General features: G+C 45.5%; 1 protein-coding gene across 2 annotated transcripts in view; it reads left to right on the forward strand.

The window, feature by feature from the left end:
- The first annotated feature begins 529 nt into the window (after positions 1-529).
- The window catches only part of LOC120063772 (ephrin type-A receptor 6-like), a 236441-nt gene continuing 209400 nt past the window's right edge, over positions 530-27570 (forward strand). For both annotated transcript variants that reach the window (XM_039014064.1, XM_039014065.1), the window contains exon 1: positions 530-586. In XM_039014064.1, the coding sequence (XP_038869992.1) occupies positions 578-586 (9 nt within the window). In that variant the 5' untranslated portion in view covers positions 530-577. The remainder of the gene's footprint in view (positions 587-27570) is intronic.

The following is a 27570-nucleotide window of genomic DNA, read 5'->3' on the forward strand; positions in this document are numbered from 1 at the left end:
TCAAGGACATGTTTTGTCTTTCTCTTACAGTGAAAGCTATCAACAGAATCTACCAGAATCATTGCTAATTTGAATACAATTTGCATGCTGTATGTAATGTATACATAATGTACATTAATTACAGTACTCCAGTTCACGTTGAATAGCCGGATATTACACGGAAATGCTTCAGGACCAAGAGACGGGTTATTTGTAATCTTATCTCTGGGGACAGACAGGAAGTCCTTATTGTCTGAGCTAAAGTGAAAAAAGCCTGTGAATGGGAGAGGATATGAAGGAGATAGATTGCAGTCAGATTGCTGTCAACAGTCTCTATCAGGGCTAAATTGTGTTGTTTAGCTCTGAAATGATGCTTTACTAAAATGGACACGCAAATATTAATCTGGGGGGAAACTCATTTTTATAAAGCTACAGAAGTCTAAATGAGAATTTATGAGCAATATTTCAATTACTGATGCAGAAACAGGGAGGTATGTATATCAACATTATGCTAATGGTTGTGGTCTCCTGTTCTGTTTCAGTGGTACTGCTGGACACCACGTCTGTTTTGGGAGAGCTGGGATGGAAGACCTATCCCATGAATGGGGTAAGTGTGTGTGTGCTTGCGCGCACGTGTGTGTGTTAGCGCTGGGACGATAAACCAAAAATGATCGACACCGATCACTTGTCGCAGACATTTTGCTGATATCGTTCAGTACTGTAAGTAGCCTATACTAGAGAAATGTGGAGTTTGAAATGAAACAAGTTTGATAATATGGGTGATTGTTAATGGGACAATTGATGGTGGTACAACCATCAAACTAGTAGTAGTAGTTTAAAGGATCATTTAAAAAACTGTGGTGCACATTAATGTAATATACTTATTGTTCTATTTATCGTTATCACATCAATTCAGGCAATTTATCGCAGTATGGATTTTTGCCCATATCCCCTAGCTGTACCGTGCATGTGATTCACTGCTGCACCCAGTCATGTCGTTTGTGTGGAGGATCCCATAGTTTATTCAAAAACATAATGTCTTGGCTTGATCAATACCCAATCAATCATATTGATCAGAAGATGTGATAACGACCAATAATGATCCGATTCCCAGGTCTGTTGTATTTCCAGACTTCTAGAGAGAGGATAGTGAGTGAGATAATTAGCACAAGTCTCGAAGGAAAGACTCACATTCAATCTATTTTCAATTTCCACCTTCACTTGATACTAAAGGGCCATATAAAGTCATAATGGACTCTTTCAATGTGAGTGAAAAGAAACGATTTGGATTTGTTCACTGTGGGATGTCTGGTACGAGCACGGCTGTGTCTAGCGTGAGGTGGCTGTCGCTTGTGGGTGAATAGATTGGACGGCTGACTGTCCATTCACGCTGGGTTATGACAAGAAGTCCTTCTGTTCAGATTAACTATTGACAAACGGTTTTCCTTGTAGCTCTTTAACTCTTCTCTATATCCTCTCCCCTCTGTCTCTCTATCCTCTCCCCTCTGTCTCTCTATCCTCTCCCCTCTGTCTCTCTATCCTCTCCCCTCTGTCTCTCTATCCTCTCCCCTCTGTCTCTCTATCGTCTCCCCTCTGTCTCTCTATCCTCTCCCCTCTGTCTCTCTATCCTCTCCCCTCTGTCTCTCTATCCTCTCCCCTCTGTCTCTCTATCCTCTCCCCTCTGTCTCTCTATCGTCTCCCCTCTGTCTCTCTATCCTCTCCCCTCTGTCTCTCTATCCTCTCCCCTCTGTCTCTCTATCCTCTCACCTCTGTCTCTCTATCCTCTCCGCTCTGTCTCTCTATCCTCTCCCCTCGGTCTCTCTATCCTCTCCCCTCTGTCTCTCTATCCTCTCCCCTCTGTCTCTCTATCCTCTCCCCTCTGTCTCTCTATCCTCTCACCTCTGTCTCTCTATCCTCTCCCCTCTGTCTCTCTATCCTCTCCCCTCTGTCTCTCTATCCTCTCCCCTCTGTCTCTCTATCCTCTCCCCTCTGTCTCTCTATCCTCTCCCCTCTGTCTCTCTATCCTCTCCCCTCTGTCTCTCTATCCTCTCCCCTCTGTCTCTCTATCCTCTCCCCTCTGTCTCTCTATCCTCTCCCCTCTGTCTCTCTATCCTCTCCCCTCTGTCTCTCTATCCTCTCCCCTCTGTCTCTCTATCCTCTCCCCTCTGTCTCTATATCCTCTCCCCTCTGTCTCTCTATCCTCTCCCCTCTGTCTCTCTATCCTCTCCCCTCTGTCTCTCTATCCTCTCACCTCTGTCTCTCTATCCTCTCCCCTCTGTCTCTCTATCGTCTCCCCTCTGTCTCTCTATCGTCTCCCCTCTGTCTCTCTATCCTCTCCCCTCTGTCTCTCTATCCTCTCCCCTCTGTCTCTCTATCCTCTCCCCTCTGTCTCTCTATCCTCTCCCCTCTGTCTCTCTATCCTCTCCCCTCTGTCTCTCTATCCTCTCCCCTCTGTCTCTCTATCCTCTCCCCTCTGTCTCTCTATCCTCTCCCCTCTGTCTCTCTATCCTCTCACCTCTGTCTCTCTATCATCTCCCCTCTGTCTCTCTATCCTCTCCCCTCTGTCTCTCTATCCTCTCACCTCTGTCTCTCTATCCTCTCCCCTCTGTCTCTCTATCCTCTCACCTCTGTCTCTCTATCCTCTCCGCTCTGTCTCTCTATCCTCTCCGCTCTGTCTCTCTATCCTCTCCCCTCTGTGTCTCTATCCTCTCCCCTCTGTGTCTCTATCCTCTCCCCTCTGTCTCTCTATCCTCTCACCTCTGTCTCTCTATCCTCTCCCCTCTGTCTCTCTATCCTCTCCCCTCTGTCTCTCTATCCTCTCCCCTCTGTCTCTCTATCCTCTCCCCTCTGTCTCTCTATCCTCTCCCATCTGTCTCTCTATCCTCTCCCCTCTGTCTCTCTATCCTCTCCCCTCTGTCTCTCTATCCTCTCCCCTCTGTCTCTCTATCCTCTCCCCTCTGTCTCTCTATCCTCTCCCCTCTGTCTCTCTATCCTCTCCCCTCTGTCTCTCTATCCTCTCCCCTCTGTCTCTCTATCCTCTCCCCTCTGTCTCTCTATCCTCTCCCCTCTGTCTCTCTATCCTCTCCCCTCTGTCTCTCTATCCTCTCCCCTCTGTCTCTCTATCCTCTCACCTCTGTCTCTCTATCCTCTCCCCTCTGTCTCTCTATCCTCTCCCCTCTGTCTCTCTATCCTCTCCCCTCTGTCTCTCTATCATCTCCCCTCTGTCTCTCTATCCTCTCCCCTCTGTCTCTCTATCCTCTCCCCTCTGTCTCTCTATCCTCTCCCCCCTGTCTCTCTATCCTCTCACCTCTGTCTCTCTATCCTCTCCCCTCTGTCTCTCTATCCTCTCACCTCTGTCTCTCTATCCTCTCCCCCCTGTCTCTATATCCTCTCACCTCTGTCTCTCTATCCTCTCCCCTCTGTCTCTCTATCCTCTCACCTCTGTCTCTCTATCCTCTCACCTCTGTCTCTCTATCCTCTCCCATCTGTCTCTCTATCCTCTCACCGCTGTCTCTCTATCCTCTCCCCCCTGTCTCTCTATCCTCTCCCCCTGTCTCTCTATCCTCTCCCATCTGTCTCTCTATCCTCTCCCCTCTGTCTCTCTATCCTCTCACCTCTGTCTCTCTATCCTCTCCCCTCTGTCTCTCTATCCTCTCCCATCTGTCTCTCTATCCTCTCACCGCTGTCTCTCTATCCTCTCCCATCTGTCTCTCTCTCCTCTCCCATCTGTCTCTCTATCCTCTCCCCCCTGTCTCTCTATCCTCTCCCTTCTGTCTCTCTATCCTCTCCCCTCTGTCTCTCTATCCTCTCACCTCTGTCTCTCTATCCTCTCCCCTCTGTCTCTCTATCCTCTCCCCCCTGTCTCTCTATCCTCTCACCGCTGTCTCTCTATCCTCTCCCATCTGTCTCTCTCTCCTCTCCCATCTGTCTCTCTATCCTCTCCCCCCTGTCTCTCTATCCTCTCCCTTCTGTCTCTCTATCCTCTCCCCCTGTCTCTCTATCCTCTCACCTCTGTCTCTCGATCCTCTCCTCTCTGTCTCTCTATCCTCTCCTCTCTCTCTCTATCCTCTCACCCCTGTCTCTCTATCCTCTCCCCTCTGTCTCTCTATCCTCTCCCCTCTGTCTCTCTATCCTCTCCCCTCTGTCCCCTCTCCCCTCTGTCTCTCTATCCTCTCCCCTCTGTCTCTCTATCCTCTCACCTCTGTCTCTCTATCCTCTCACCGCTCTCTCTCTATCCTCTCCCATCTGTCTCTCTATCCTCTCCCCTCTGTCTCTCTATCCTCTCCCCTCTGTCTCTCTATCCTCTCACCTCTGTTTCTCTATCCTCTCCCCTCTGTCTCTCTATCCTCTCACCTCTGTCTCTCTATCCTCTCCCCCCTGTCTCTCTATCCTCTCCCCTCTGTCTCTCTATCCTCTCCCCTCTGTCTCTCTATCCTCTCCCCTCTGTCTCTCTATCCTCTCCCCTCTGTTTCTCTATCCTCTCCCCTCTGTCTCTCTATCCTCTCACCTCTGTCTCTCTATCCTCTCCCCCCTGTCTCTCTATCATCTCCCCTCTGTCTCTCTATCCTCTCCCCTCTGTCTCTCTATCCTCTCCGCTCTGTCTCTCTATCCTCTCCGCTCTGTCTCTCTATCCTCTCCCCTCTGTCTCTCTATCCTCTCCCCCCTGTCTCTCTATCCTCTCCCCTCTGTCTCTCTATCCTCTCCCCTCTGTCTCTCTATCCTCTCCCCTCTGTCTCTCTATCCTCTCCCCCCTGTCTCTCTATCCTCTCCTCTCTGTCTCTCTATTCTCTCCCCTCTGTCTCTCTATCCTCTCCCCTCTGTCTCTCTATCCTCTCACCTCTGTCTCTCTATCCTCTCACCTCTGTCTCTCTATCCTCTCCCCTCTGTCTCTCTATCCTCTCCTATCTGTGCCTCTGTATTTCTGCCGCTTTCTCTATCTTCACCTCTGAAAGGTCCTCTGTCTTTCTATGTCTACCTCTCTATTTTCTCTACCCCTCTGTGCATCTCAATCTTCTCTACCCCTCTGTGTATCTCTCTGCCCCTGTCTGTTTTTTCTTTGCTCTGTCTGCTGGTGTCAGGAGAGGAGAGGGGATTACACCATGTAGCTGGTTGTGACAGCCAGAGGCAGCAGAGAGAGAGAAGACCTGTCCTGTCTGCAGCTTTGACTCCATGATTAAGCTGTCAGACCCCTCTGCTCTGTCTCTCTCTCCTCTTCCTTTCACTCCTCTCTCCGCTCTCATCCTTTGCTCTCCCCGGAAAACAGTTTGCCGATGAATATTTAACAAGGCACGGTAAGAGGGGCAGCTAGAGAAAGGGATGGAGGTCTGGAGGGAAAAAGGGAGGTCTGAAGGGATGGACGGAGGGAGGTCTAGAGGGGGGTAAAATAGTCTGAATCCCTTGCTACCTGGCGGAAGACAGCAGTGAATGCCCTGTCTATTAGACACAGTCAGATATCTGAGCACGGCAGGTCGGAAGCAGCTAGCTTCCACACCTTATCATACAGGACATTATTGACTATGGTTATGCATACCTGTGAGGAACTATCTCTGTCTCTATATGCTACAGCATGGTCATACATGCTTTTTGGATGAGTTATTCAGGTCTCTGTAGATATCAGGTGTTTTGAAGATGAAATTACTGGCACACTCACTGTCTCAGACTATAGATATTTAAGTAATAAGGGGTGAGGAGGTGTGGTACAGTATATGGCCAATATACCACGGCTAAGGGCTGTTCTTAAGCATGACGCATCGCAGAGTGCCTGGACACAGTCCTTAGCCGTGGTATATTGGCCATATATCACAAATCCCCGAGGTGCCTTATTGCTATTATAAACTGGTTACCAATGTAATTAGAGCAGTAAAAATAAAATGTTTTGTCATACCCCTGATATACCATGCCTGTCAGCCAATCAGCATTCAGGGCTCGAACCACCCAGTTTATAAATATAGATATATATTACAGTGTATTCGGGAAGTATTCAGACCCCTTGACTATTTCCACATTTACGTTACAGCCTTGTTCTAAAATGGATTAAATTGTGTTTTTTCCATATCAATCTACTCAATCTACAATACCCCATAATGACAAAGCCAAAAAAATATATATATTTTTTTGCAAATGTATAAAAAAAAACTCACATTTACATAAGTATTCAGACCCTTCACTCAGTACTTTGTTGAAGCACCTTTAGCATCGTTTACAGCCTCAAGTCTTCTTGGGTATGACACTACAAGCTTGGCACACCTGTATTTGGGGAGTTTTTCCCATTCTTCTCTGCAGATCCTCTCAAGCTCTGTCAGGTTGGATGGGGAGCATCCAACCTGAATCAACAGATTCACCTGTAATGCTTTTCCAACAGTCTTGAAGGAGTTACCACATATGCTGAGCACTTGTTGGCTGCTTTTCCTTCACTCTGCGGTCCGACTCATCCCAAACCATCTCAATTTGGTTGAGGTCAGGGGATTCTGGAGACCAGGTCATCTGATGCAGCACTCCATCACTCTCCTTCTTGGTAAAATAGCCATTACTCAGCCTGGAGGTGTGTTGGGTCAATGTCCTGTTGAAAAACAAATGATAGTCCCGTTAAACCCAAACCAGATGGCCCTTGCTACATATTCGTCGCCAGACCCACTGGCTCCAGGTCATCTATAAGTCTATGCTAGGTAAAGCTCCGCCTTATCTCAGCTCACTGGTCACGATAACAACACCCACCCGTAGCACGCGCTCCAGCAGGTATATCTCACTGGTCATCCCCAAAGCCAACACCTACTTTGGCCACCTTTCCTTCCAGTTCTCTGCTGCCAGTGACTAGAACGAATTGCAAAAATCGCTGAAGCTCGATACTTTTTTTCCCTCACTAACTTTAAACATCAGCTATCTGAGCAGCTAACCGATTGCTGCAGCTGTACATAGTCCATCTGTAAATAGCCCACCCAATCTACCTACCTCATCCCCATATTGTTTTTATTTACTTTGCTGCTCTTTGGTACACCAGTATCACTACTTACACGTCATCATCTGCTCATCATCATCTGCTCATCTATCACTCCAGTGTTAATCTGCTAAATTGTAATTACTTTGCTACTATGGCCTATTTATTGCCTTACCTCCTCACACCATTTTCTCACACTGTATATAGACTTTCTTTTTTTCTATTGTGTTATTGACTGTACGCTTGTTTATTCCATGTTTAATTCTGTGCTGTTGTTTGTGTCGCGCTGCTTTGCTTTATCTTGGCCAGGTCACAGTTGTAAATGAGAACTTGTTCTCAACTAGCTTAACTGGTTAAATAAAGGTGAAATTTAAAAAATGCAGAATGCAGAATGCTGTGGTAGCCATGATGGTTAAGTGTGCATTGAATTCTAAATAAATCATAGACATTGTCACCAGCAAAGCACCCCCACACCATGACACCTCCTCCTCCATGTTTTACGGTGGGAAATACACATGCAGAGATCATCCGTTCACCCACACAGCGTCTCACAAAGGCACGGCGGTTGGAACCAAAAATCTCCGATTTGGGCTCATCAGACCAAAGGACAAATTTCCACCGGTCTAATGTCCATTGCTCGTGTTTCGTGGCCCAAGCAAGTCTCTTCTCATTATTGGTGTCCTTTAGTAGTGGTTTATTTGCAGCAATTCAACCACGAAGGCCTGATTCACACAGTCTCCTCTGAACAGTTGATGTTGAGATGTGTCTGTTACTTGAACTCTGTGAAGCCTTTATTTGGGCTGCAATTTCTGAGGCTGGTAACTCTAATGAACTTATCCTCTGCAGCAGATGTAACTCTGGGTCTTCCATTCCTGTGGCGGTCCTCATGAGAAACAGTTTCATCATATATATCTTGATGGTTTTTGCAACTGCACTTGAAGAAATGTTCAAAGTTCTTGAAATGTTCTGTATTGACTGACCTTCATGTCTTAAAGTAATGATGGACTGTCGTTTCTCTTTGCTTATTTGAGCTGTTCTTGCCATAATATGGACTTGGTCTTTTACCAAATAGGGCTATCTTCTCTATACCCCCCCCCCCCCCTACCTTGTCACAACATCACTGATTGGCTCAAACGCATTAAGAAGGAAAGTAATAACACAAATTCACTTTTAACAAGACACACCTGTTAATTGAAATGCATTCCAGGTGACTACCTCATGAAGCTGGTTGAGAGAATGCCAAAGCTGTCATCAAGGCAAAGGGTGGTTACTTTGATGAATCTCAAATATAGAATATATTTAGATTTGTTCAACACTTTTTTGGTTACTACATGATTCCATATGTGTCATTTCATAGTCTACAATGTATTCATTATTCTACAATGTAGAAAATAGTAAAAAATAAATAAAAACCCTTGAATGAGCAGGTATTCTAAAACTTTTACTGGTACTGTATACATATTACATTATAGCCATCCTGGATCTACAGATAAACACACTATCCGTAGACTACCTTTTACAGACACTGATAGCTTTTTAAAGATGTGAACATAAAGACAGCCAACTTCTTTTAGCGGTGGTATTATTCTCTACTATAGAAAACAAGCTTAGCCAAGTATCCAGTGTGTTACTTCCTTTTAGAGTGGTGAAAAACATCATCAAGTTCTATCCTCTTGGTTTACAGCTTCTGCTGTGAAGTCCGAGATATGGGCTCAGCCGATTCCCTGCTACTGCTGGTTGCATTGTATTGTTGCCTTTTCTATTCCAGGCCTAAGACGGAGTGTAAAGGGGCTTTACTCTTGTTGGGGTGCAGGCAGCATAGAAACCTGATTTAGCTGTCAGTCGAAGCACAGTGCACTCTGTAGTGTTGCTTAGATAGCACCCAGCTTGACAACATAAGTAGGGCCCTATGGGAAAGCCTTTCCATCTACCAGACGACTTTTCATTAGCATCATCGCTAACGGGTACACAAGGTGGTAGACCCGTGCACTACACAGACGGGGAATTCTCGTTGCCTTTTCAGAAATCTGCAGGAAATACGAGTCACAGATTAATTCTGTTCATGTCTTATGACAAACTTGGGCAAGTTAATACATTTGAAATACATTTAGTTGATTTGGGGACACTTATCTGGACACTTATAAGAAATCCCACTACGTTCTCCAACGAACCATTAAACAGGCAAAGCGTCAATACAGGACTAAGATCGAATCCTACTACATCGGCTCTGATGCTCGTCGGATGTAGCAGCACTTGCAAACTATCACCGATTACAAAGGGAAACCAAGCCGCGAGCTGCCCAGTGACGCAAACCTACCAGATGAGCTAAATGCCTTCTATGCATGCTTCGAGGCAAGCAACACTGAACCATGCATGAGAGCACCAGCTGTTCCGGCCAAATGTGTGATCACTCTCTCCATAGCCAATGTGAGTAAGTCCTTTAAACAGGTTAACATTCACAAGACCACAGGGTTAGATAGATTACTGCGACGCATACTCAGAGCATCCGCTGACCAGCTGGCAAGTGTCTTCACTGACATTTTCAACCTCTTCCTGTCCCAGTCTGTAATACCTACATGTTTCAAGCAGACCATCATAGTCCCTGTGCCCAAGAAAGCGAAGGTAACTTGCTTAAGTGACTACCGCCCTGTAGCACTCACGTCGGTAGCCATTAAATGATTTGAAAGGCTGGTCATGGCTCACATCAACACCATCATCCCAGACACCCTGAACCCACTCCAATTCGCATACCGCCCCAACAGATCCACAGATGACGCAATCTCTATTGCCCTCCACACTGCCCTTTCCCACACCTATGTGAGAATGCTGTTCATTGACTACGAGCTCAGCGTTCAACACCGTAGTGTCCTCAATGCTCATCACTAAGCTAAGGTCCCTGGGACTGAACAACTGGATCCTGGACTTCCTGACGGGCTGCCCCATGTGGTGAGGGTAGGCAACAACACATCTGCCATGCTGACCCTCAACACGGGGGACCCTCAGGGGTGCGTGCTTAGTTTCTCTTGTACTCCCTGTTTACCCACGACTGTGTGGCCAAGCACGACTCCTACACAATCATTAAGTTTGCTGACGACACAGCAGTGTTTGGCCTGATCACTGATGACGATGAGATACCCTACAGGGAGGAGGTCAGAGACCTGGCACTATGGTGCCAGGACATCAACCTCTCCCTCAACGTCATCAAAACAAAGGAGCTGATCGTAAACTACAGGAAACGGAGGGCCGAGTACACCCCCATTTTACATCAACAGGGCTGTAGTGGAGCGGGTCGAGGGATTCAAGTTACTCGGTGTCCACATCACGAAGGATATAGCATGGTCCACACACACCAACACAGTCGTGAAGAGGGCACGACAACGCCTCTTTCCCCTTAGGAGGCTGGAAATATTTGGCATGGACCCTCAGATCCTAAAAAAGGTTCTACAGCTGCACCATTGAAAGTAAGGCTCTACAGCTGGTAGTATTTGTACGTCCCAGTACATCACTGGAGCTGAGCTCCCTGCCATCCAGGACCTCTATACCAGGCGGTGTCAGAGGAAGGCCCTAAAAGTTTTCAAAGACTCCAGCCATCCAAGTCATAGACTGATTTCTCTGCTACTGCACAGCTAGCGGTACCGATGCACCAAGTCCGGAACCAACAGGACCCTGAACAGCTTCTACCCCACCAAGCCATAAGACTGCTAAATATACTCAACAAAAATATAAACGCAATGGTCTAAAGTGTTAGACCATTGTTTCATGACCTGAAATATAAGATCCCAGAAATGTTCCATACGCACAAAAAGCTTATTTCTCTCCAATGTTGTGCACAAATTTGTTTACATACCTGTTAGTAAGTATTTCTCCTTTGCTAAGATAGTCCATTCACCTGACAGGTGTGGCATATCAAAAATGTGATTAAACAGCATGATCATTACACAGGTGCACCTTGTGCTGGGGACAATAAAAGGCCACTCTAAAATGTGCAGTTTTGTCACACAACACATTGCCACAGATGTCTTAAATTTTGAGGGAGCATGCAATTGGCATGTTGACTGCAGGGATGTCAACCAGAGCTTTTGCCAGATCATTTAATGTTAATTTCTCTACCATAAACCGCCTCCGATGTCGTTTTAGAGAATTTGGCAGTACGTCCAATTGGCCTCAAGCGCAGACCACATGTAACCACGCCAGCCCAACACATACGGCTTCTTCACCTGCGGAATGGTCTGAGACCAGCCACCCGGACAGGTGATGAAAATGAGGAGTATTTCTGTCTGTAATAAAGCCCTTTTGTGGGGAAAACCTCCTTCTGATTGGCTGGGCCTGGCTCCTAAGTGGGTGGGCATGACTCCCAAGTTGGTGGGCCTATGCCCTGCCCAGTCATGTACAATCCATAGATTTGGGTCTAATGAATTTATTTAAATTGACTGATTTCCTTATGTGAAGTGTAACTCAGTGAAACCTTTGAAATTGTTGCATGTTGCGTTTAGATTTTTGTTATAGTTTTAGTATAGTTTTATTCATTTTTTTTCTTAAAGGTGTTCAGTGTAGTTAGTCTGGGTAGCTATTTGGTTAACTATTTGACTATCTGCATTGACCCTTTTTGCACTAACTTCTTTGACACTTTATTCCTAGTTATATGTACACTACCGTTCAAAAGTTTGGGGTCACTTAGAAATGAGATCTTCAGTTTCTTGGCCATTTATCGCATTTCTCAGGACAAGAATAAACTGACGAGTTTCAGAAGAAAGTTCTTTGTTTCTGGCTCCAGATACTCAACTAGTCTAAAGAAGGCCAGTTTTTTTGCTTCTTTAATCAGAACAACAGTTTTCAGCTGTGCTAACATAATTGCAAAAGGGTTTTCTAATGATCAGTTAGCCTTTTAAAGTGATAAACTTAGATTAGCTAACACAACGTGTCATTGGAACACAGGAGTGATGGTTGCTGATAATGGGCCTCACGCCTATATAGATTATTCCATTAAAAATCAGCCGTTTCCAGATACAATAGTCATTTACAACATTAACAATGTCTACACTGTATTTTTAATAATTATTATTATTTTAATGGACAAAAATGTGCTTTTCTTTCAAAAACAACAACATTTCTAAGTGACCCCAAACTTTTGAACAGTAGTGTACATTTCAACCTCAATTACCTCGTACCCCTGCACATGGACTCGGTACTGGTACCCCGTATATATAGCTGGGTTATTGTTACTCATTGTGTATTTGTTATTACTTTTAATTTTATTACGTGTTTTATTTTTCTATTATTTCTCTATTTTCTTTCTCTCTGCGTTGTTGGTAAGGGCCCTTGTGTAAGCATTTCAATGTTAGTCTGCACTTGTTGTTTACTAAGCATGTGAGAAATACAATTGTATTTTATTCCCTAAGTTTAATAAAATATTGTATATTGTTGAATTCCGTTTTAATGTCTGTATTCCGTGATTTGGTCCGCGTTCTCCGCGTCGCAGATTTTATAGGGCTCAACATAAGCATGGGTAGCACGTAAGAAATCATCCTAAAACTGTGGTTAATTCACTGCTAATGGTGTGTTTGTTTTGATTATCAAGGCTACCTGGGAATATTTTTTAATTAATGTTCAAATGTGTCTTAGGCTCAGTGTGAGACAGCTTCTATCAATTAATTAATTGTGCCTCAGCAGCCCCCCATCACTGGAATGCACTGGCTAATGAACATTCATGATCCAGGCTTCACAGATACACACACACACCCAAGCACACACACACATTCACATGCGTGTGCACACACACACACACACACACACACACACACACACACACACACACACACACACACACACACACACACACACACACACACACACACACACACACACACACACACACACATAACCATATATGCAAAACCAGATTTACATTCTGTAGCAGAGATCCAGCCTTGTTAGTGGACATCCCACTACAGTTTTTACTGGCACTTTGATTATTTGCGGCTTATTCTGCATCAAATGTACAGAAAATAAAGTTTTTGGAATTATCCCACTGGAAAGGGATATGTAGAAGATTAATGTATTTGTTCAATGAGCTTACAGAGTCTGGAAATAGATTCATAATTAAAAAATGTACTCAAATTCACAATGACCTTACAGAGTCTGCAAATAGATTCATAATTACAAAATGTACTCAAATTCACAATGACCTTACAGAGTCTGCAAATAGATTCATAATTAAAAAATGTACTCAAATTCACAATGACCTTACAGAGTCTGCAAATAGATTCATAATAAAAAAATGTACTCAAATTCACAATGACCTTACAGAGTCTGCAAAGAGATTCATAATTAAAAAATGTACTCAAATTCACAATGACCTTACAGAGTCTGCAAATAGATTCATAATTACAAAATGTACTCAAATTCACAAGTCAAGGTTTGGTTATTACCAACAAAACATCAGCAAGAGAGGAGAGGAGATGAGACGGGGACACGACATGAGTAATCTCTCAGAGAGATTTATATAAACATAACTGGTAACGTAGAATCTTTAGGGAAGGAATGGGTTGCGTGGGATCATTTTCAGCATTAGTTCCAGTGCTTTGGACAAATCACAATTTCACAGGTGTTAGCATTTTTTTGAATTTCGTAAGGGGAAGGGACATTCAGGTGGAGCTCCTCGTTCTGGTTCCGCTCCTCAATCTAGCATTTCTGGATCCCTTCCTTTAACACATATGGACCCAGAAATTAATAGAGCAGCTGACCAATTACACAATACTTTTTTGTTCTGGGTTAACCGAGATTAGAGCGTCGAGCCAGTAACTGAAAGTTTGCTGGATGGAATCCCCGAGCTGACAAGGTAAAAGAAAAGTTGTTCTTCACCTGAACAAGGCAGTTAACCCACTGTTCCCCCGTAGGTCGTCATTGTAAATAAGAAGTTGTTCTTCAACTGAACAAGGCAGTTAACCCACTGTTTCCCGGTAGGTCGTCATTGTAAATAAGAAGTTGTTCTTCACCTGAACAAGGCAGTTAACCCACTGTTTCCCGGTAGGTCGTCATTGTAAATAAGAAGTTGTTCTTCACCTGAACAAGGCAGTTAACCCACTGTTCCCCGGTAGGTCGTCATTGTAAATAAGAAGTTGTTCTTCACCTGAACAAGGCAGTTAACCCACTGTTCCCCGGTAGGTCGTCATTGTAAATAAGAAGTTGTTCTTCACCTGAACAAGGCAGTTAACCCACGGTTCCCCGGTAGGTCGTCATTGTAAATAAGAAGTTGTTCTTCACCTGAACAAGGCAGTTAACCCACTGTTCCCCGGTAGGTCGTCATTGTAAATAAGAAGTTGTTCTGCCCCTGAACAAGGCAGTTAACCCACTGTTCCCCGGTAGGTCGTCATTGTAAATAAGAAGTTGTTCTTCACCTGAACAAGGCAGTTAACTCACTGTTCCCCGGTAGGTCGTCATTGTAAATAAGAAGTTGTTCTGCCCCTGAACAAGGCAGTTAACCCACTGTTCCCCGGTAGGTCGTCATTGTAAATAAGAAGTTGTTCTTCACCTGAACAAGGCAGTTAACCCACTGTTCCCCGGTAGGTCGTCATTGTAAATAAGAAGTTGTTCTTCACCTGAACAAGGCAGTTAACCCACTGTACCCCGGTAGATCATCTTGGTAAATAAGAAGTTGTTCTGCCCCTGAACAAGGCAGTTAACCCACTGTTCCCCGGTAGGTCGTCATTGTAAATAAGAAGTTGTTCTTCACCTGAACAAGGCAGTTAACCCACTGTTCCCCGGTAGGTCGTCATTGTAAATAAGAAGTTGTTCTGCCCCTGAACAAGGCAGTTAACCCACTGTTCCCCGGTAGGTCGTCATTGTAAATAAGAAGTTGTTCTTCACCTGAACAAGGCAGTTAACCCACTGTTCCCCGGTAGGTCGTCATTGTAAATAAGAAGTTGTTCTGCCCCTGAACAAGGCAGTTAACCCACTGTTCCCCGGTAGGTCGTCATTGTAAATAAGAAGTTGTTCTTCACCTGAACAAGGCAGTTAACCCACTGTTCCCCGGTAGGTCGTCATTGTAAATAAGAAGTTGTTCTTCACCTGAACAAGGCAGTTAACCCACTGTTCCCCGGTAGGTCGTCATTGTAAATAAGAAGTTGTTCTGCCCCCGAACAAGGCAGTTAACCCACTGTTCCCCGGTAGGTCGTCATTGTAAATAAGAAGTTGTTCTTCACCTGAACAAGGCAGTTAACCCACTGTTCCCCGGTAGGTCGTCATTGTAAATAAGAAGTTGTTCTTCACCTGAACAAGGCAGTTAACCCACTGTTCCCCGGTAGGTCGTCATTGTAAATAAGAAGTTGTTCTGCCCCTGAACAAGGCAGTTAACCCACTGTTCCCCGGTAGGTCGTCATTGTAAATAAGAAGTTGTTCTTCACCTGAACAAGGCAGTTAACCCACTGTTCCCCGGTAGGTCGTCATTGTAAATAAGAAGTTGTTCTGCCCCTGAACAAGGCAGTTAACCCACTGTTCCCCGGTAGGTCGTCATTGTAAATAAGAAGTTGTTCTTCACCTGAACAAGGCAGTTAACCCACTGTTCCCCGGTAGGTCGTCATTGTAAATAAGAAGTTGTTCTGCCCCTGAACAAGGCAGTTAACCCACTGTTCCCCGGTAGGTCGTCATTGTAAATAAGAAGTTGTTCTGCCCCTGAACAAGGCAGTTAACCCACTGTTCCCCGGTACGTCGTCATTGTAAATAAGAAGTTGTTCTTCACCTGAACAAGGCAGTTAACCCACTGTTCCCCGGTAGGTTGTCATTGTAAATAAGAAGTTGTTCTGCCCCTGAACAAGGCAGTTAACCCACTGTTCCCCGGTAGGTCGTCATTGTAAATAAGAAGTTGTTCTTCACCTGAACAAGGCAGTTAACCCACTGTTCCCCGGTAGGTCGTCATTGTAAATAAGAAGTTGTTCTGCACCTGAACAAGGCAGTTAACCCACTGTTCCCCGGTAGGTCGTCATTGTAATAAGAAGTTGTTCTGCCCCTGAACAAGGCAGTTAACCCACTGTTCCCCGGTAGGTCGTCATTGTAAATAAGAAGTTGTTCTTCACCTGAACAAGGCAGTTAACCCACTGTTCCCCGGTAGGTCGTCATTGTAAATAAGAAGTTGTTCTTCACCTGAACAAGGCAGTTAACCCACTGTTCCCCGGTAGGTCGTCATTGTAAATAAGAAGTTGTTCTTCACCTGAACAAGGCAGTTAACCCACTGTTCCCCGGCAGGTCGTCATTGTAAATAAGAAGTTGTTCTTCACCTGAACAAGGCAGTTAACCCACTGTTCCCCGGTAGGTCATCTTGGTAAATAAGAAGTTGTTCTGCCCCTGAACAAGGCAGTTAACCCACTGTTCCCTGGTAGGTCGTCATTGTAAATAAGAAGTTGTTCTTCACCTGAACAAGGCAGTTAACCCACTGTTCCCCGGTAGGTCGTCATTGTAAATAAGAAGTTGTTCTGCCCCTGAACAAGGCAGTTAACCCACTGTTCCCCGGTAGGTCGTCATTGTAAATAAGAAGTTGTTCTTCACCTGAACAAGACAGTTAACCCACTGTTCCCCGGGAGATCGTCATTGTAAATAAGAAGTTGTTCTTCACCTGAACAAGGCAGTTAACCCACTGTTCCCCGGTAGGTCGTCATTGTAAATAAGAAGTTGTTCTTCACCTGAACAAGGCAGTTAACCCACTGTTCCCCGGTAGGTCGTCATTGTAAATAAGAAGTTGTTCTTCACCTGAACAAGGCAGTTAACCCACTGTTCCCCGGTAGGTCGTCATTGTAAATAAGAAGTTGTTCTGCCCCTGAACAAGGCAGTTAACCCACTGTTCCCCGGTAGGTCGTCATTGTAAATAAGAAGTTGTTCTGCCCCTGAACAAGGCAGTTAACCCACTGTTCCCCGGTAGGTCGTCATTGTAAATAAAAAGTTGTTCTGCCCCTGAACAAGGCAGTTAACCCACTGTTCCCCGGTACGTCGTCATTGTAAATAAGAAGTTGTTCTTCACCTGAACAAGGCAGTTAACCCACTGTTCCCCGGTAGGTCGTCATTGTAAATAAGAAGTTGTTCTTCACCTGAACAAGGCAGTTAACCCACTGTTCCCCGGTAGGTCGTCATTGTAAATAAGAAGTTGTTCTGCCCCTGAACAAGGCAGTTAACCCACTGTTCCCCGGTAGGTCGTCATTGTAAATAAGAAGTTGTTCTGCCCCTAAACAAGGCAGTTAACCCACTGTTCCCCGGTAGGTCGTCATTGTAAATAAGAAGTTGTTCTGCCCCTGAACAAGGCAGTTAGCCCACTGTTCCCCGGTAGGTCGTCATTGTAAATAAGAAGTTGTTCTGCCCCTGAACAAGGCAGTTAACCCACTGTTCCCCGGTAGGTCGTCATTGTAAATAAGAAGTTGTTCTTCACCTGAACAAGGCAGTTAACCCATTGTTCCCCGGTAGGTCGTCATTGTAAATAAGAAGTTGTTCTTCACCTGAACAAGGCAGTTAACCCACTGTTCCCCGGTAGGTCGTCATTGTAAATAAGAAGTTGTTCTGCCCCTGAACAAGGCAGTTAACCCACTGTTCCCCGGTAGGTCGTCATTGTAAATAAGAAGTTGTTCTTCACCTGAACAAGGCAGTTAACCCACTGTTCCCCGGTAGGTCGTCATTGTAAATAAGAAGTTGTTCTGCCCCTGAACAAGGCAGTTAACCCACTGTTCCCCGGTAGGTCGTCATTGTAAATAAGAAGTTGTTCTTCACCTGAACAAGGCAGTTAACCCACTGTTCCCCGGTAGGTCGTCATTGTAAATAAGAAGTTGTTCTTCACCTGAACAAGGCAGTTAACCCACTGTTCCCCGGTAGGTCGTCATTGTAAATAAGAAGTTGTTCTGCCCCTGAACAAGGCAGTTAACCCACTGTTCCCCGGTAGGTCGTCATTGTAAATAAGAAGTTGTTCTTCACCTGAACAAGGCAGTTAACCCACTGTTCCCCGGTAGGTCGTCATTGTAAATAAGAAGTTGTTCTGCCCCTGAACAAGGCAGTTAACCCACTGTTCCCCGGTAGGTCGTCATTGTAAATAAGAAGTTGTTCTGCCCCTGAACAAGGCAGTTAACCCACTGTTCCCCGGTACGTCGTCATTGTAAATAAGAAGTTGTTCTTCACCTGAACAAGGCAGTTAACCCACTGTTCCCCGGTAGGTTGTCATTGTAAATAAGAAGTTGTTCTGCCCCTGAACAAGGCAGTTAACCCACTGTTCCCCGGTAGGTCGTCATTGTAAATAAGAAGTTGTTCTTCACCTGAACAAGGCAGTTAACCCACTGTTCCCCGGTAGGTCGTCATTGTAAATAAGAAGTTGTTCTGCACCTGAACAAGGCAGTTAACCCACTGTTCCCCGGTAGGTCGTCATTGTAATAAGAAGTTGTTCTGCCCCTGAACAAGGCAGTTAACCCACTGTTCCCCGGTAGGTCGTCATTGTAAATAAGAAGTTGTTCTTCACCTGAACAAGGCAGTTAACCCACTGTTCCCCGGTAGGTCGTCATTGTAAATAAGAAGTTGTTCTTCACCTGAACAAGGCAGTTAACCCACTGTTCCCCGGTAGGTCGTCATTGTAAATAAGAAGTTGTTCTTCACCTGAACAAGGCAGTTAACCCACTGTTCCCCGGCAGGTCGTCATTGTAAATAAGAAGTTGTTCTTCACCTGAACAAGGCAGTTAACCCACTGTTCCCCGGTAGGTCATCTTGGTAAATAAGAAGTTGTTCTGCCCCTGAACAAGGCAGTTAACCCACTGTTCCCTGGTAGGTCGTCATTGTAAATAAGAAGTTGTTCTTCACCTGAACAAGGCAGTTAACCCACTGTTCCCCGGTAGGTCGTCATTGTAAATAAGAAGTTGTTCTTCACCTGAACAAGGCAGTTAACCCACTGTTCCCCGGCAGGTCGTCATTGTAAATAAGAAGTTGTTCTTCACCTGAACAAGGCAGTTAACCCACTGTTCCCCGGTAGGTCATCTTGGTAAATAAGAAGTTGTTCTGCCCCTGAACAAGGCAGTTAACCCACTGTTCCCTGGTAGGTCGTCATTGTAAATAAGAAGTTGTTCTTCACCTGAACAAGGCAGTTAACCCACTGTTCCCCGGTAGGTCGTCATTGTAAATAAGAAGTTGTTCTGCCCCTGAACAAGGCAGTTAACCCACTGTTCCCCGGTAGGTCGTCATTGTAAATAAGAAGTTGTTCTTGACCTGAACAAGACAGTTAACCCACTGTTCCCCGGGAGATCGTCATTGTAAATAAGAAGTTGTTCTTCACCTGAACAAGGCAGTTAACCCACTGTTCCCCGGTAGGTCGTCATTGTAAATAAGAAGTTGTTCTTCACCTGAACAAGGCAGTTAACCCACTGTTCCCCGGTAGGTCGTCATTGTAAATAAGAAGTTGTTCTTCACCTGAACAAGGCAGTTAACCCACTGTTCCCCGGTAGGTCGTCATTGTAAATAAGAAGTTGTTCTGCCCCTGAACAAGGCAGTTAACCCACTGTTCCCCGGTAGGTCGTCATTGTAAATAAGAAGTTGTTCTGCCCCTGAACAAGGCAGTTAACCCACTGTTCCCCGGTAGGTCGTCATTGTAAATAAAAAGTTGTTCTGCCCCTGAACAAGGCAGTTAACCCACTGTTCCCCGGTACGTCGTCATTGTAAATAAGAAGTTGTTCTTCACCTGAACAAGGCAGTTAACCCACTGTTCCCCGGTAGGTCGTCATTGTAAATAAGAAGTTGTTCTTCACCTGAACAAGGCAGTTAACCCACTGTTCCCCGGTAGGTCGTCATTGTAAATAAGAAGTTGTTCTGCCCCTGAACAAGGCAGTTAACCCACTGTTCCCCGGTAGGTCGTCATTGTAAATAAGAAGTTGTTCTGCCCCTAAACAAGGCAGTTAACCCACTGTTCCCCGGTAGGTCGTCATTGTAAATAAGAAGTTGTTCTGCCCCTGAACAAGGCAGTTAGCCCACTGTTCCCCGGTAGGTCGTCATTGTAAATAAGAAGTTGTTCTTCACCTGAACAAGGCAGTTAACCCACTGTTCCCCGGTAGGTCGTCATTGTAAATAAGAAGTTGTTCTTCACCTGAACAAGGCAGTTAACCCACTGTTCCCCGGTAGGTCGTCATTGTAAATAAGAAGTTGTTCTGCCCCTGAACAAGGCAGTTAACCCACTGTTCCCCGGTAGGTCGTCATTGTAAATAAGAAGTTGTTCTTCACCTGAACAAGGCAGTTAACCCACTGTTCCCCGGTAGGTCGTCATTGTAAATAAGAAGTTGTTCTGCCCCTGAACAAGGCAGTTAACCCACTGTTCCCCGGTAGGTCGTCATTGTAAATAAGAAGTTGTTCTGCCCCTGAACAAGGCAGTTAACCCACTGTTCCCCGGTACGTCGTCATTGTAAATAAGAAGTTGTTCTTCACCTGAACAAGGCAGTTAACCCACTGTTCCCCGGTAGGTTGTCATTGTAAATAAGAAGTTGTTCTGCCCCTGAACAAGGCAGTTAACCCACTGTTCCCCGGTAGGTCGTCATTGTAAATAAGAAGTTGTTCTTCACCTGAACAAGGCAGTTAACCCACTGTTCCCCGGTAGGTCGTCATTGTAAATAAGAAGTTGTTCTGCACCTGAACAAGGCAGTTAACCCACTGTTCCCCGGTAGGTCGTCATTGTAATAAGAAGTTGTTCTGCCCCTGAACAAGGCAGTTAACCCACTGTTCCCCGGTAGGTCGTCATTGTAAATAAGAAGTTGTTCTTCACCTGAACAAGGCAGTTAACCCACTGTTCCCCGGTAGGTCGTCATTGTAAATAAGAAGTTGTTCTTCACCTGAACAAGGCAGTTAACCCACTGTTCCCCGGTAGGTCGTCATTGTAAATAAGAAGTTGTTCTTCACCTGAACAAGGCAGTTAACCCACTGTTCCCCGGCAGGTCGTCATTGTAAATAAGAAGTTGTTCTTCACCTGAACAAGGCAGTTAACCCACTGTTCCCCGGTAGGTCATCTTGGTAAATAAGAAGTTGTTCTGCCCCTGAACAAGGCAGTTAACCCACTGTTCCCTGGTAGGTCGTCATTGTAAATAAGAAGTTGTTCTTCACCTGAACAAGGCAGTTAACCCACTGTTCCCCGGTAGGTCGTCATTGTAAATAAGAAGTTGTTCTTCACCTGAACAAGGCAGTTAACCCACTGTTCCCCGGCAGGTCGTCATTGTAAATAAGAAGTTGTTCTTCACCTGAACAAGGCAGTTAACCCACTGTTCCCCGGTAGGTCATCTTGGTAAATAAGAAGTTGTTCTGCCCCTGAACAAGGCAGTTAACCCACTGTTCCCTGGTAGGTCGTCATTGTAAATAAGAAGTTGTTCTTCACCTGAACAAGGCAGTTAACCCACTGTTCCCCGGTAGGTCGTCATTGTAAATAAGAAGTTGTTCTGCCCCTGAACAAGGCAGTTAACCCACTGTTCCCCGGTAGGTCGTCATTGTAAATAAGAAGTTGTTCTTGACCTGAACAAGACAGTTAACCCACTGTTCCCCGGGAGATCGTCATTGTAAATAAGAAGTTGTTCTTCACCTGAACAAGGCAGTTAACCCACTGTTCCCCGGTAGGTCGTCATTGTAAATAAGAAGTTGTTCTTCACCTGAACAAGGCAGTTAACCCACTGTTCCCCGGTAGGTCGTCATTGTAAATAAGAAGTTGTTCTTCACCTGAACAAGGCAGTTAACCCACTGTTCCCCGGTAGGTCGTCATTGTAAATAAGAAGTTGTTCTGCCCCTGAACAAGGCAGTTAACCCACTGTTCCCCGGTAGGTCGTCATTGTAAATAAGAAGTTGTTCTGCCCCTGAACAAGGCAGTTAACCCACTGTTCCCCGGTAGGTCGTCATTGTAAATAAAAAGTTGTTCTGCCCCTGAACAAGGCAGTTAACCCACTGTTCCCCGGTACGTCGTCATTGTAAATAAGAAGTTGTTCTTCACCTGAACAAGGCAGTTAACCCACTGTTCCCCGGTAGGTCGTCATTGTAAATAAGAAGTTGTTCTTCACCTGAACAAGGCAGTTAACCCACTGTTCCCCGGTAGGTCGTCATTGTAAATAAGAAGTTGTTCTGCCCCTGAACAAGGCAGTTAACCCACTGTTCCCCGGTAGGTCGTCATTGTAAATAAGAAGTTGTTCTGCCCTAACAAGGCAGTTAACCCACTGTTCCCCGGTAGGTCGTCATTGTAAATAAGAAGTTGTTCTGCCCCTGAACAAGGCAGTTAGCCCACTGTTCCCCGGTAGGTCGTCATTGTAAATAAGAAGTTGTTCTGCCCCTGAACAAGGCAGTTAACCCACTGTTCCCCGGTAGGTCGTCATTGTAAATAAGAAGTTGTTCTTCACCTGAACAAGGCAGTTAACCCACTTGTTCCCCGGTAGGTCGTCATTGTAAATAAGAAGTTGTTCTTCACCTGAACAAGGCAGTTAACCCACTGTTCCCCGGTAGGTCGTCATTGTAAATAAGAAGTTGTTCTGCCCCTGAACAAGGCAGTTAACCCACTGTTCCCCGGTAGGTCGTCATTGTAAATAAGAAGTTGTTCTTCACCTGAACAAGGCAGTTAACCCACTGTTCCCCGGTAGGTCGTCATTGTAAATAAGAAGTTGTTCTACCCCTGAACAAGGCAGTTAACCCACTGTTCCCCGGTAGGTCGTCATTGTAAATAAGAAGTTGTTCTTCACCTGAACAAGGCAGTTAACCACTGTTCCCCGTGAGGTCGTCCATTGTAAATAAGAAGTTGTTCTGCACCTGAACAAGGCAGTAACCACTGTTCCCCGGTAGGTCGTCCATTGTAAATAAGAAGTTGTTCTGCCCCTGAACAAGGCAGTTAACCCACTGTTCCCCGGTAGGTCGTCATTGTAAATAAGAAGTTGTTCTGCCCTGAACAAGGCAGTTAACCCACTGTTCCCGGTAGGTCGTCATTGTAAATAAGAAGTGTTCTGCCCCTGAACAGGCAGTTAACCCACTGTTCCCCGGTAGGTCGTCATTGTAAATAAAAAGTTGTTCTGCCCCTGAACAAGGCAGTTACCCACTGTTCCCCGGGACTGTCCTTCATTGTAAATAAGAAGTTGTTCTTCACCTGAAACAAGGCAGTTAACCCAACTTTTCCCCGATAGGTGTCATGTAAATAGAAGTTGTCTGCCCCTGAACAGGCAGTTAAACCACTGTCCCCCGTAGGTCCGTCATTGTAAATAAGAAGTTGTTATGCCCCTGCACCAAGGCAGTTACCCACTGTTCCCCGTAGGATCGTCATGTAAATAAGAAGGTGTTCTGCCCCTGAACAAGGCAGTTAACCCACTGTTCCCCGTAGGTCGTCATTGTAAATAAGAAGTTGTTCTGCCCTGAACCAAGGCAGTTAACCCACTGTTCCCCGTAGGTCGTCATTGTAAATAAGAAGTTGTTCTGCCCCTGAACAAGGCAGTTAACCCATAAATAAGAAGTTGTTCTTCACCAGTTAACCCACTGTTCCCCGGTACGGTCGTCATTGTAAATAGAAGTTGTTCTTCGACCTGAACAAGGCAGTTAACCCACTGTTCCCCGGTAGGTCGTCATTGTAAATAAGAAGTTGTTCTTCACCTGAACAAGGCAGTTAACCCACTGTTCCCCGGTAGGTCTCATTGTAACTAAGAAGTTGTTCTTCACCTGAACAAGGCAGTTAACCCACTGTTCCCCGGTAGGTCGTCATTGTAAATAAGAAGTTGTTCTTCACCTGAACAAGGCAGTAACCCACTGTTCCCCGGTTAGGTCGTCATTGTAAATAAGAAGTTGTTCTGCCCCTGAACAAGGGCAGTTAACCCACTGTTCCCCGGTAGGTCGTCATTGTAAATAAGAAGTTGTTCTGCACCTGAACAAGGCAGTTAACCCACTGTTCCCCGGTTAGGTCGTCATTGTAAATAAGAAGTTGGTTCTGCCCTGAACAAGGCAGTTAACCCACTGTTCCCCGGTAGGTCGTCATTGTAAATAAGAAGTTGTTCTGCCCCTGAACAAGGCAGTTAACCCACTGTTCCCCGGTAGGTCGTCATTGTAAATAAAAAGTTGTTCTGCCACTGAACAAGGCAGTTAACCCACTGTTCCCCGGTACGTCGTCATTGTAAATAAGAAGTTGTTCTTCACCTGAACAAGGCAGTTAACCCACTGTTCCCCGGTAGGTCGTCATTGTAAATAAGAAGTTGTTCTTCACCTGAACAAGGCAGTTAACCCACTGTTCCCCGGTAGGTCGTCATTGTAAATAAGAAGTTGTTCTGCCCCTGAACAAGGCAGTTAACCCACTGTTCCCCGGTAGGTCGTCATTGTAAATAAGAAGTTGTTCTGCCCCTGAACAAGGCAGTTAACCCACTGTTCCCCGGTAGGTCGTCATTGTAAATAAGAAGTTGTTCTGCCCCTGAACAAGGCAGTTAACCCACTGTTCCCCGGTAGGTCGTCATTGTAAATAAAAAGTTGTTCTGCCCCTGAACAAGGCAGTTAACCCACTGTTCCCCGGTACGTCGTCATTGTAAATAAGAAGTTGTTCTTCACCTGAACAAGGCAGTTAACCCACTGTTCCCGGTAGGTCGTCATTGTAAATAAGAAGTTGTTCTTCACCTGAACAAGGCAGTTAAACCCACTGTTCCCCGGTAGGTCGTCATTGTAAATAAGAAGTTGTTCTGCCCCTGAACAAGGCAGTTAACCCACTGTTTCCCCGGTAGGTCGTCATTGTAAATAAGAAGTTGTTCTGCCCCTGAACAAGGCAGTTAACCCACTGTTCCCCGGTAGGTCGTCATTGTAAATAAAAGTTGTTCTGCCCCTGAACAAGGCAGTTAACCCACTGTTCCCCGGTACGTCGTCATTGTAAATAAGAAGTTGTTCTTCACCTGAACAAGGCAGTTAACCCACTGTTCCCCGGTAGGTCGTCATTGTAAATAAGAAGTTGTTCTTCACCTGAACAAGGCAGTTAACCCACTGTTCCCCGGTAGGTCGTCATTGTAAATAAGAAGTTGTTCTTCACCTGAACAAGGCAGTTAACCCACTGTTCCCCGGTAGGTCGTCATTGTAAATAAGAAGTTGTTCTGCCCCCTGAACAAGGCAGTTAACCCACTGTTCCCCGGTAGGTCGTCATTGTAAATAAGAAGTTGTTCTTCACCTGAACAAGGCAGTTAACCCACTGTTCCCCGGTAGGTCGTCATTGTAATAGGGAAGTTGTTCTGCCCCTGAACAAGGCAGTTAACCCACTGTTCCCCGGTAGGTCGTCATTGTAAATAAGAAGTTGTTCTTCACCTGAACAAGGCAGTTAACCCACTGTTCCCCGGTAGGTCGTCATTGTAAATAAGAAGTTGTTCTTCACCTGAACAAGGCAGTTAACCCACTGTTCCCCGGTAGGTCGTCATTGTAAATAAGAAGTTGTTCTGCCCCTGAACAAGGCAGTTAACCCACTGTTCCCCGGTAGGTCGTCATTGTAAATAAGAAGTTGTTCTGCCCCTGAACAAGGCAGTTAACCCACTGTTCCCCGGTAGGTCGTCATTGTAAATAAAAAGTTGTTCTGCCCCTGAACAAGGCAGTTAACCCACTGTTCCCCGGTAGGTCGTCATTGTAAATAAGAAGTTGTTCTTCACCTGAACAAGGCAGTTAACCCACTGTTCCCCGGTAGGTCGTCATTGTAAATAAGAAGTTGTTCTGCCCCTGAACAAGGCAGTTAACCCACTGTTCCCCGGTAGGTCGTCATTGTAAATAAGAAGTTGTTCTGCCCCTGAACAAGGCAGTTAACCCACTGTTCCCCGGTAGGTCGTCATTGTAAATAAAAAGTTGTTCTGCCCCTGAACAAGGCAGTTAACCCACTGTTCCCCGGTACGTCGTCATTGTAAATAAGAAGTTGTTCTTCACCTGAACAAGGCAGTTAACCCACTGTTCCCCGGTAGGTCGTCATTGTAAATAAGAAGTTGTTCTTCACCTGAACAAGGCAGTTAACCCACTGTTCCCCGGTAGGTCGTCATTGTAAATAAGAAGTTGTTCTTCACCTGAACAAGGCAGTTAACCCACTGTTCCCCGGTAGGTCGTCATTGTAAATAAGAAGTTGTTCTGCCCCTGAACAAGGCAGTTAACCCACTGTTCCCCGGTAGGTCGTCATTGTAAATAAGAAGTTGTTCTTCACCTGAACAAGGCAGTTAACCCACTGTTCCCCGGTAGGTCGTCATTGTAAATAGGGAAGTTGTTCTGCCCCTGAACAAGGCAGTTAACCCACTGTTCCCCGGTAGGTCGTCATTGTAAATAAGAAGTTGTTCTTCACCTGAACAAGGCAGTTAACCCACTGTTCCCCGGTAGGTCGTCATTGTAAATAAGAAGTTGTTCTTCACCTGAACAAGGCAGTTAACCCACTGTTCCCCGGTAGGTCGTCATTGTAAATAAGAAGTTGTTCTGCCCCTGAACAAGGCAGTTAACCCACTGTTCCCCGGTAGGTCGTCATTGTAAATAAGAAGTTGTTCTGCCCCTGAACAAGGCAGTTAACCCACTGTTCCCCGGTAGGTCGTCATTGTAAATAAAAAGTTGTTCTGCCCCTGAACAAGGCAGTTAACCCACTGTTCCCCGGTAGGTCGTCATTGTAAATAAGAAGTTGTTCTTCACCTGAACAAGGCAGTTAACCCACTGTTCCCCGGTAGGTTGGTCATTGTAAATAAGAAGTTGTTCTGCCCCCGAACAAGGCAGTTAACCCACTGTTCCCCGGTAGGTCGTCATTGTAAATAAGAAGTTGTTCTGCCCCCGAACAAGGCAGTTAACCCACTGTTCCCCGGTAGGTCGTCATTGTAAATAAGAAGTTGTTCTGCCCCTGAACAAGGCAGTTAGCCCACTGTTCCCCGGTAGTTCGTCATTGTAAATAAGAAGTTGTTCTGCCCCTGAACAAGGCAGTTAACCCACTGTTCCCCGGTAGGTCGTCATTGTAAATAAGAAGTTGTTCTTCACCTGAACAAGGCAGTTAACCCACTGTTCCCCGGTAGGTCGTCATTGTAAATAAGAAGTTGTTCTTCACCTGAACAAGGCAGTTAACCCACTGTTCCCCGGTAGGTCGTCATTGTAAATAAGAAGTTGTTCTGCCCCTGAACAAGGCAGTTAACCCACTGTTCCCCGGTAGGTCGTCATTGTAAATAAGAAGTTGTTCTGCCCCTGAACAAGGCAGTTAACCCACTGTTCCCCGGTAGGTCGTCATTGTAAATAAGAAGTTGTTCTGCCCCTGAACAAGGCAGTTAACCCACTGTTCCCCGGTAGGTCGTCATTGTAAATAAAAAGTTGTTCTGCCCCTGAACAAGGCAGTTAACCCACTGTTCCCCGGTAGGTCGTCATTGTAAATAAAAAGTTGTTCTGCCCCTGAACAAGGCAGTTAACCCACTGTTCCCCGGTACGTCGTCATTGTAAATAAGAAGTTGTTCTTCACCTGAACAAGGCAGTTAACCCACTGTTCCCCGATAGGTCGTCATTGTAAATAAGAAGTTGTTCTGCCCCTGAACAAGGCAGTTAACCCACTGTTCCCCGGTAGGTCGTCATTGTAAATAAGAAGTTGTTCTGCCCCTGAACAAGGCAGTTAACCCACTGTTCCCCGGTAGGTCGTCATTGTAAATAAGAAGTTGTTCTGCCCCTGAACAAGGCAGTTAACCCACTGTTCCCCGGTAGGT

The sequence above is a fragment of the Salvelinus namaycush genome, chromosome 19 (assembly GCF_016432855.1).
Source record: "Salvelinus namaycush isolate Seneca chromosome 19, SaNama_1.0, whole genome shotgun sequence".
NCBI classification, from domain to species: Eukaryota; Metazoa; Chordata; class Actinopteri; order Salmoniformes; family Salmonidae; genus Salvelinus; species Salvelinus namaycush.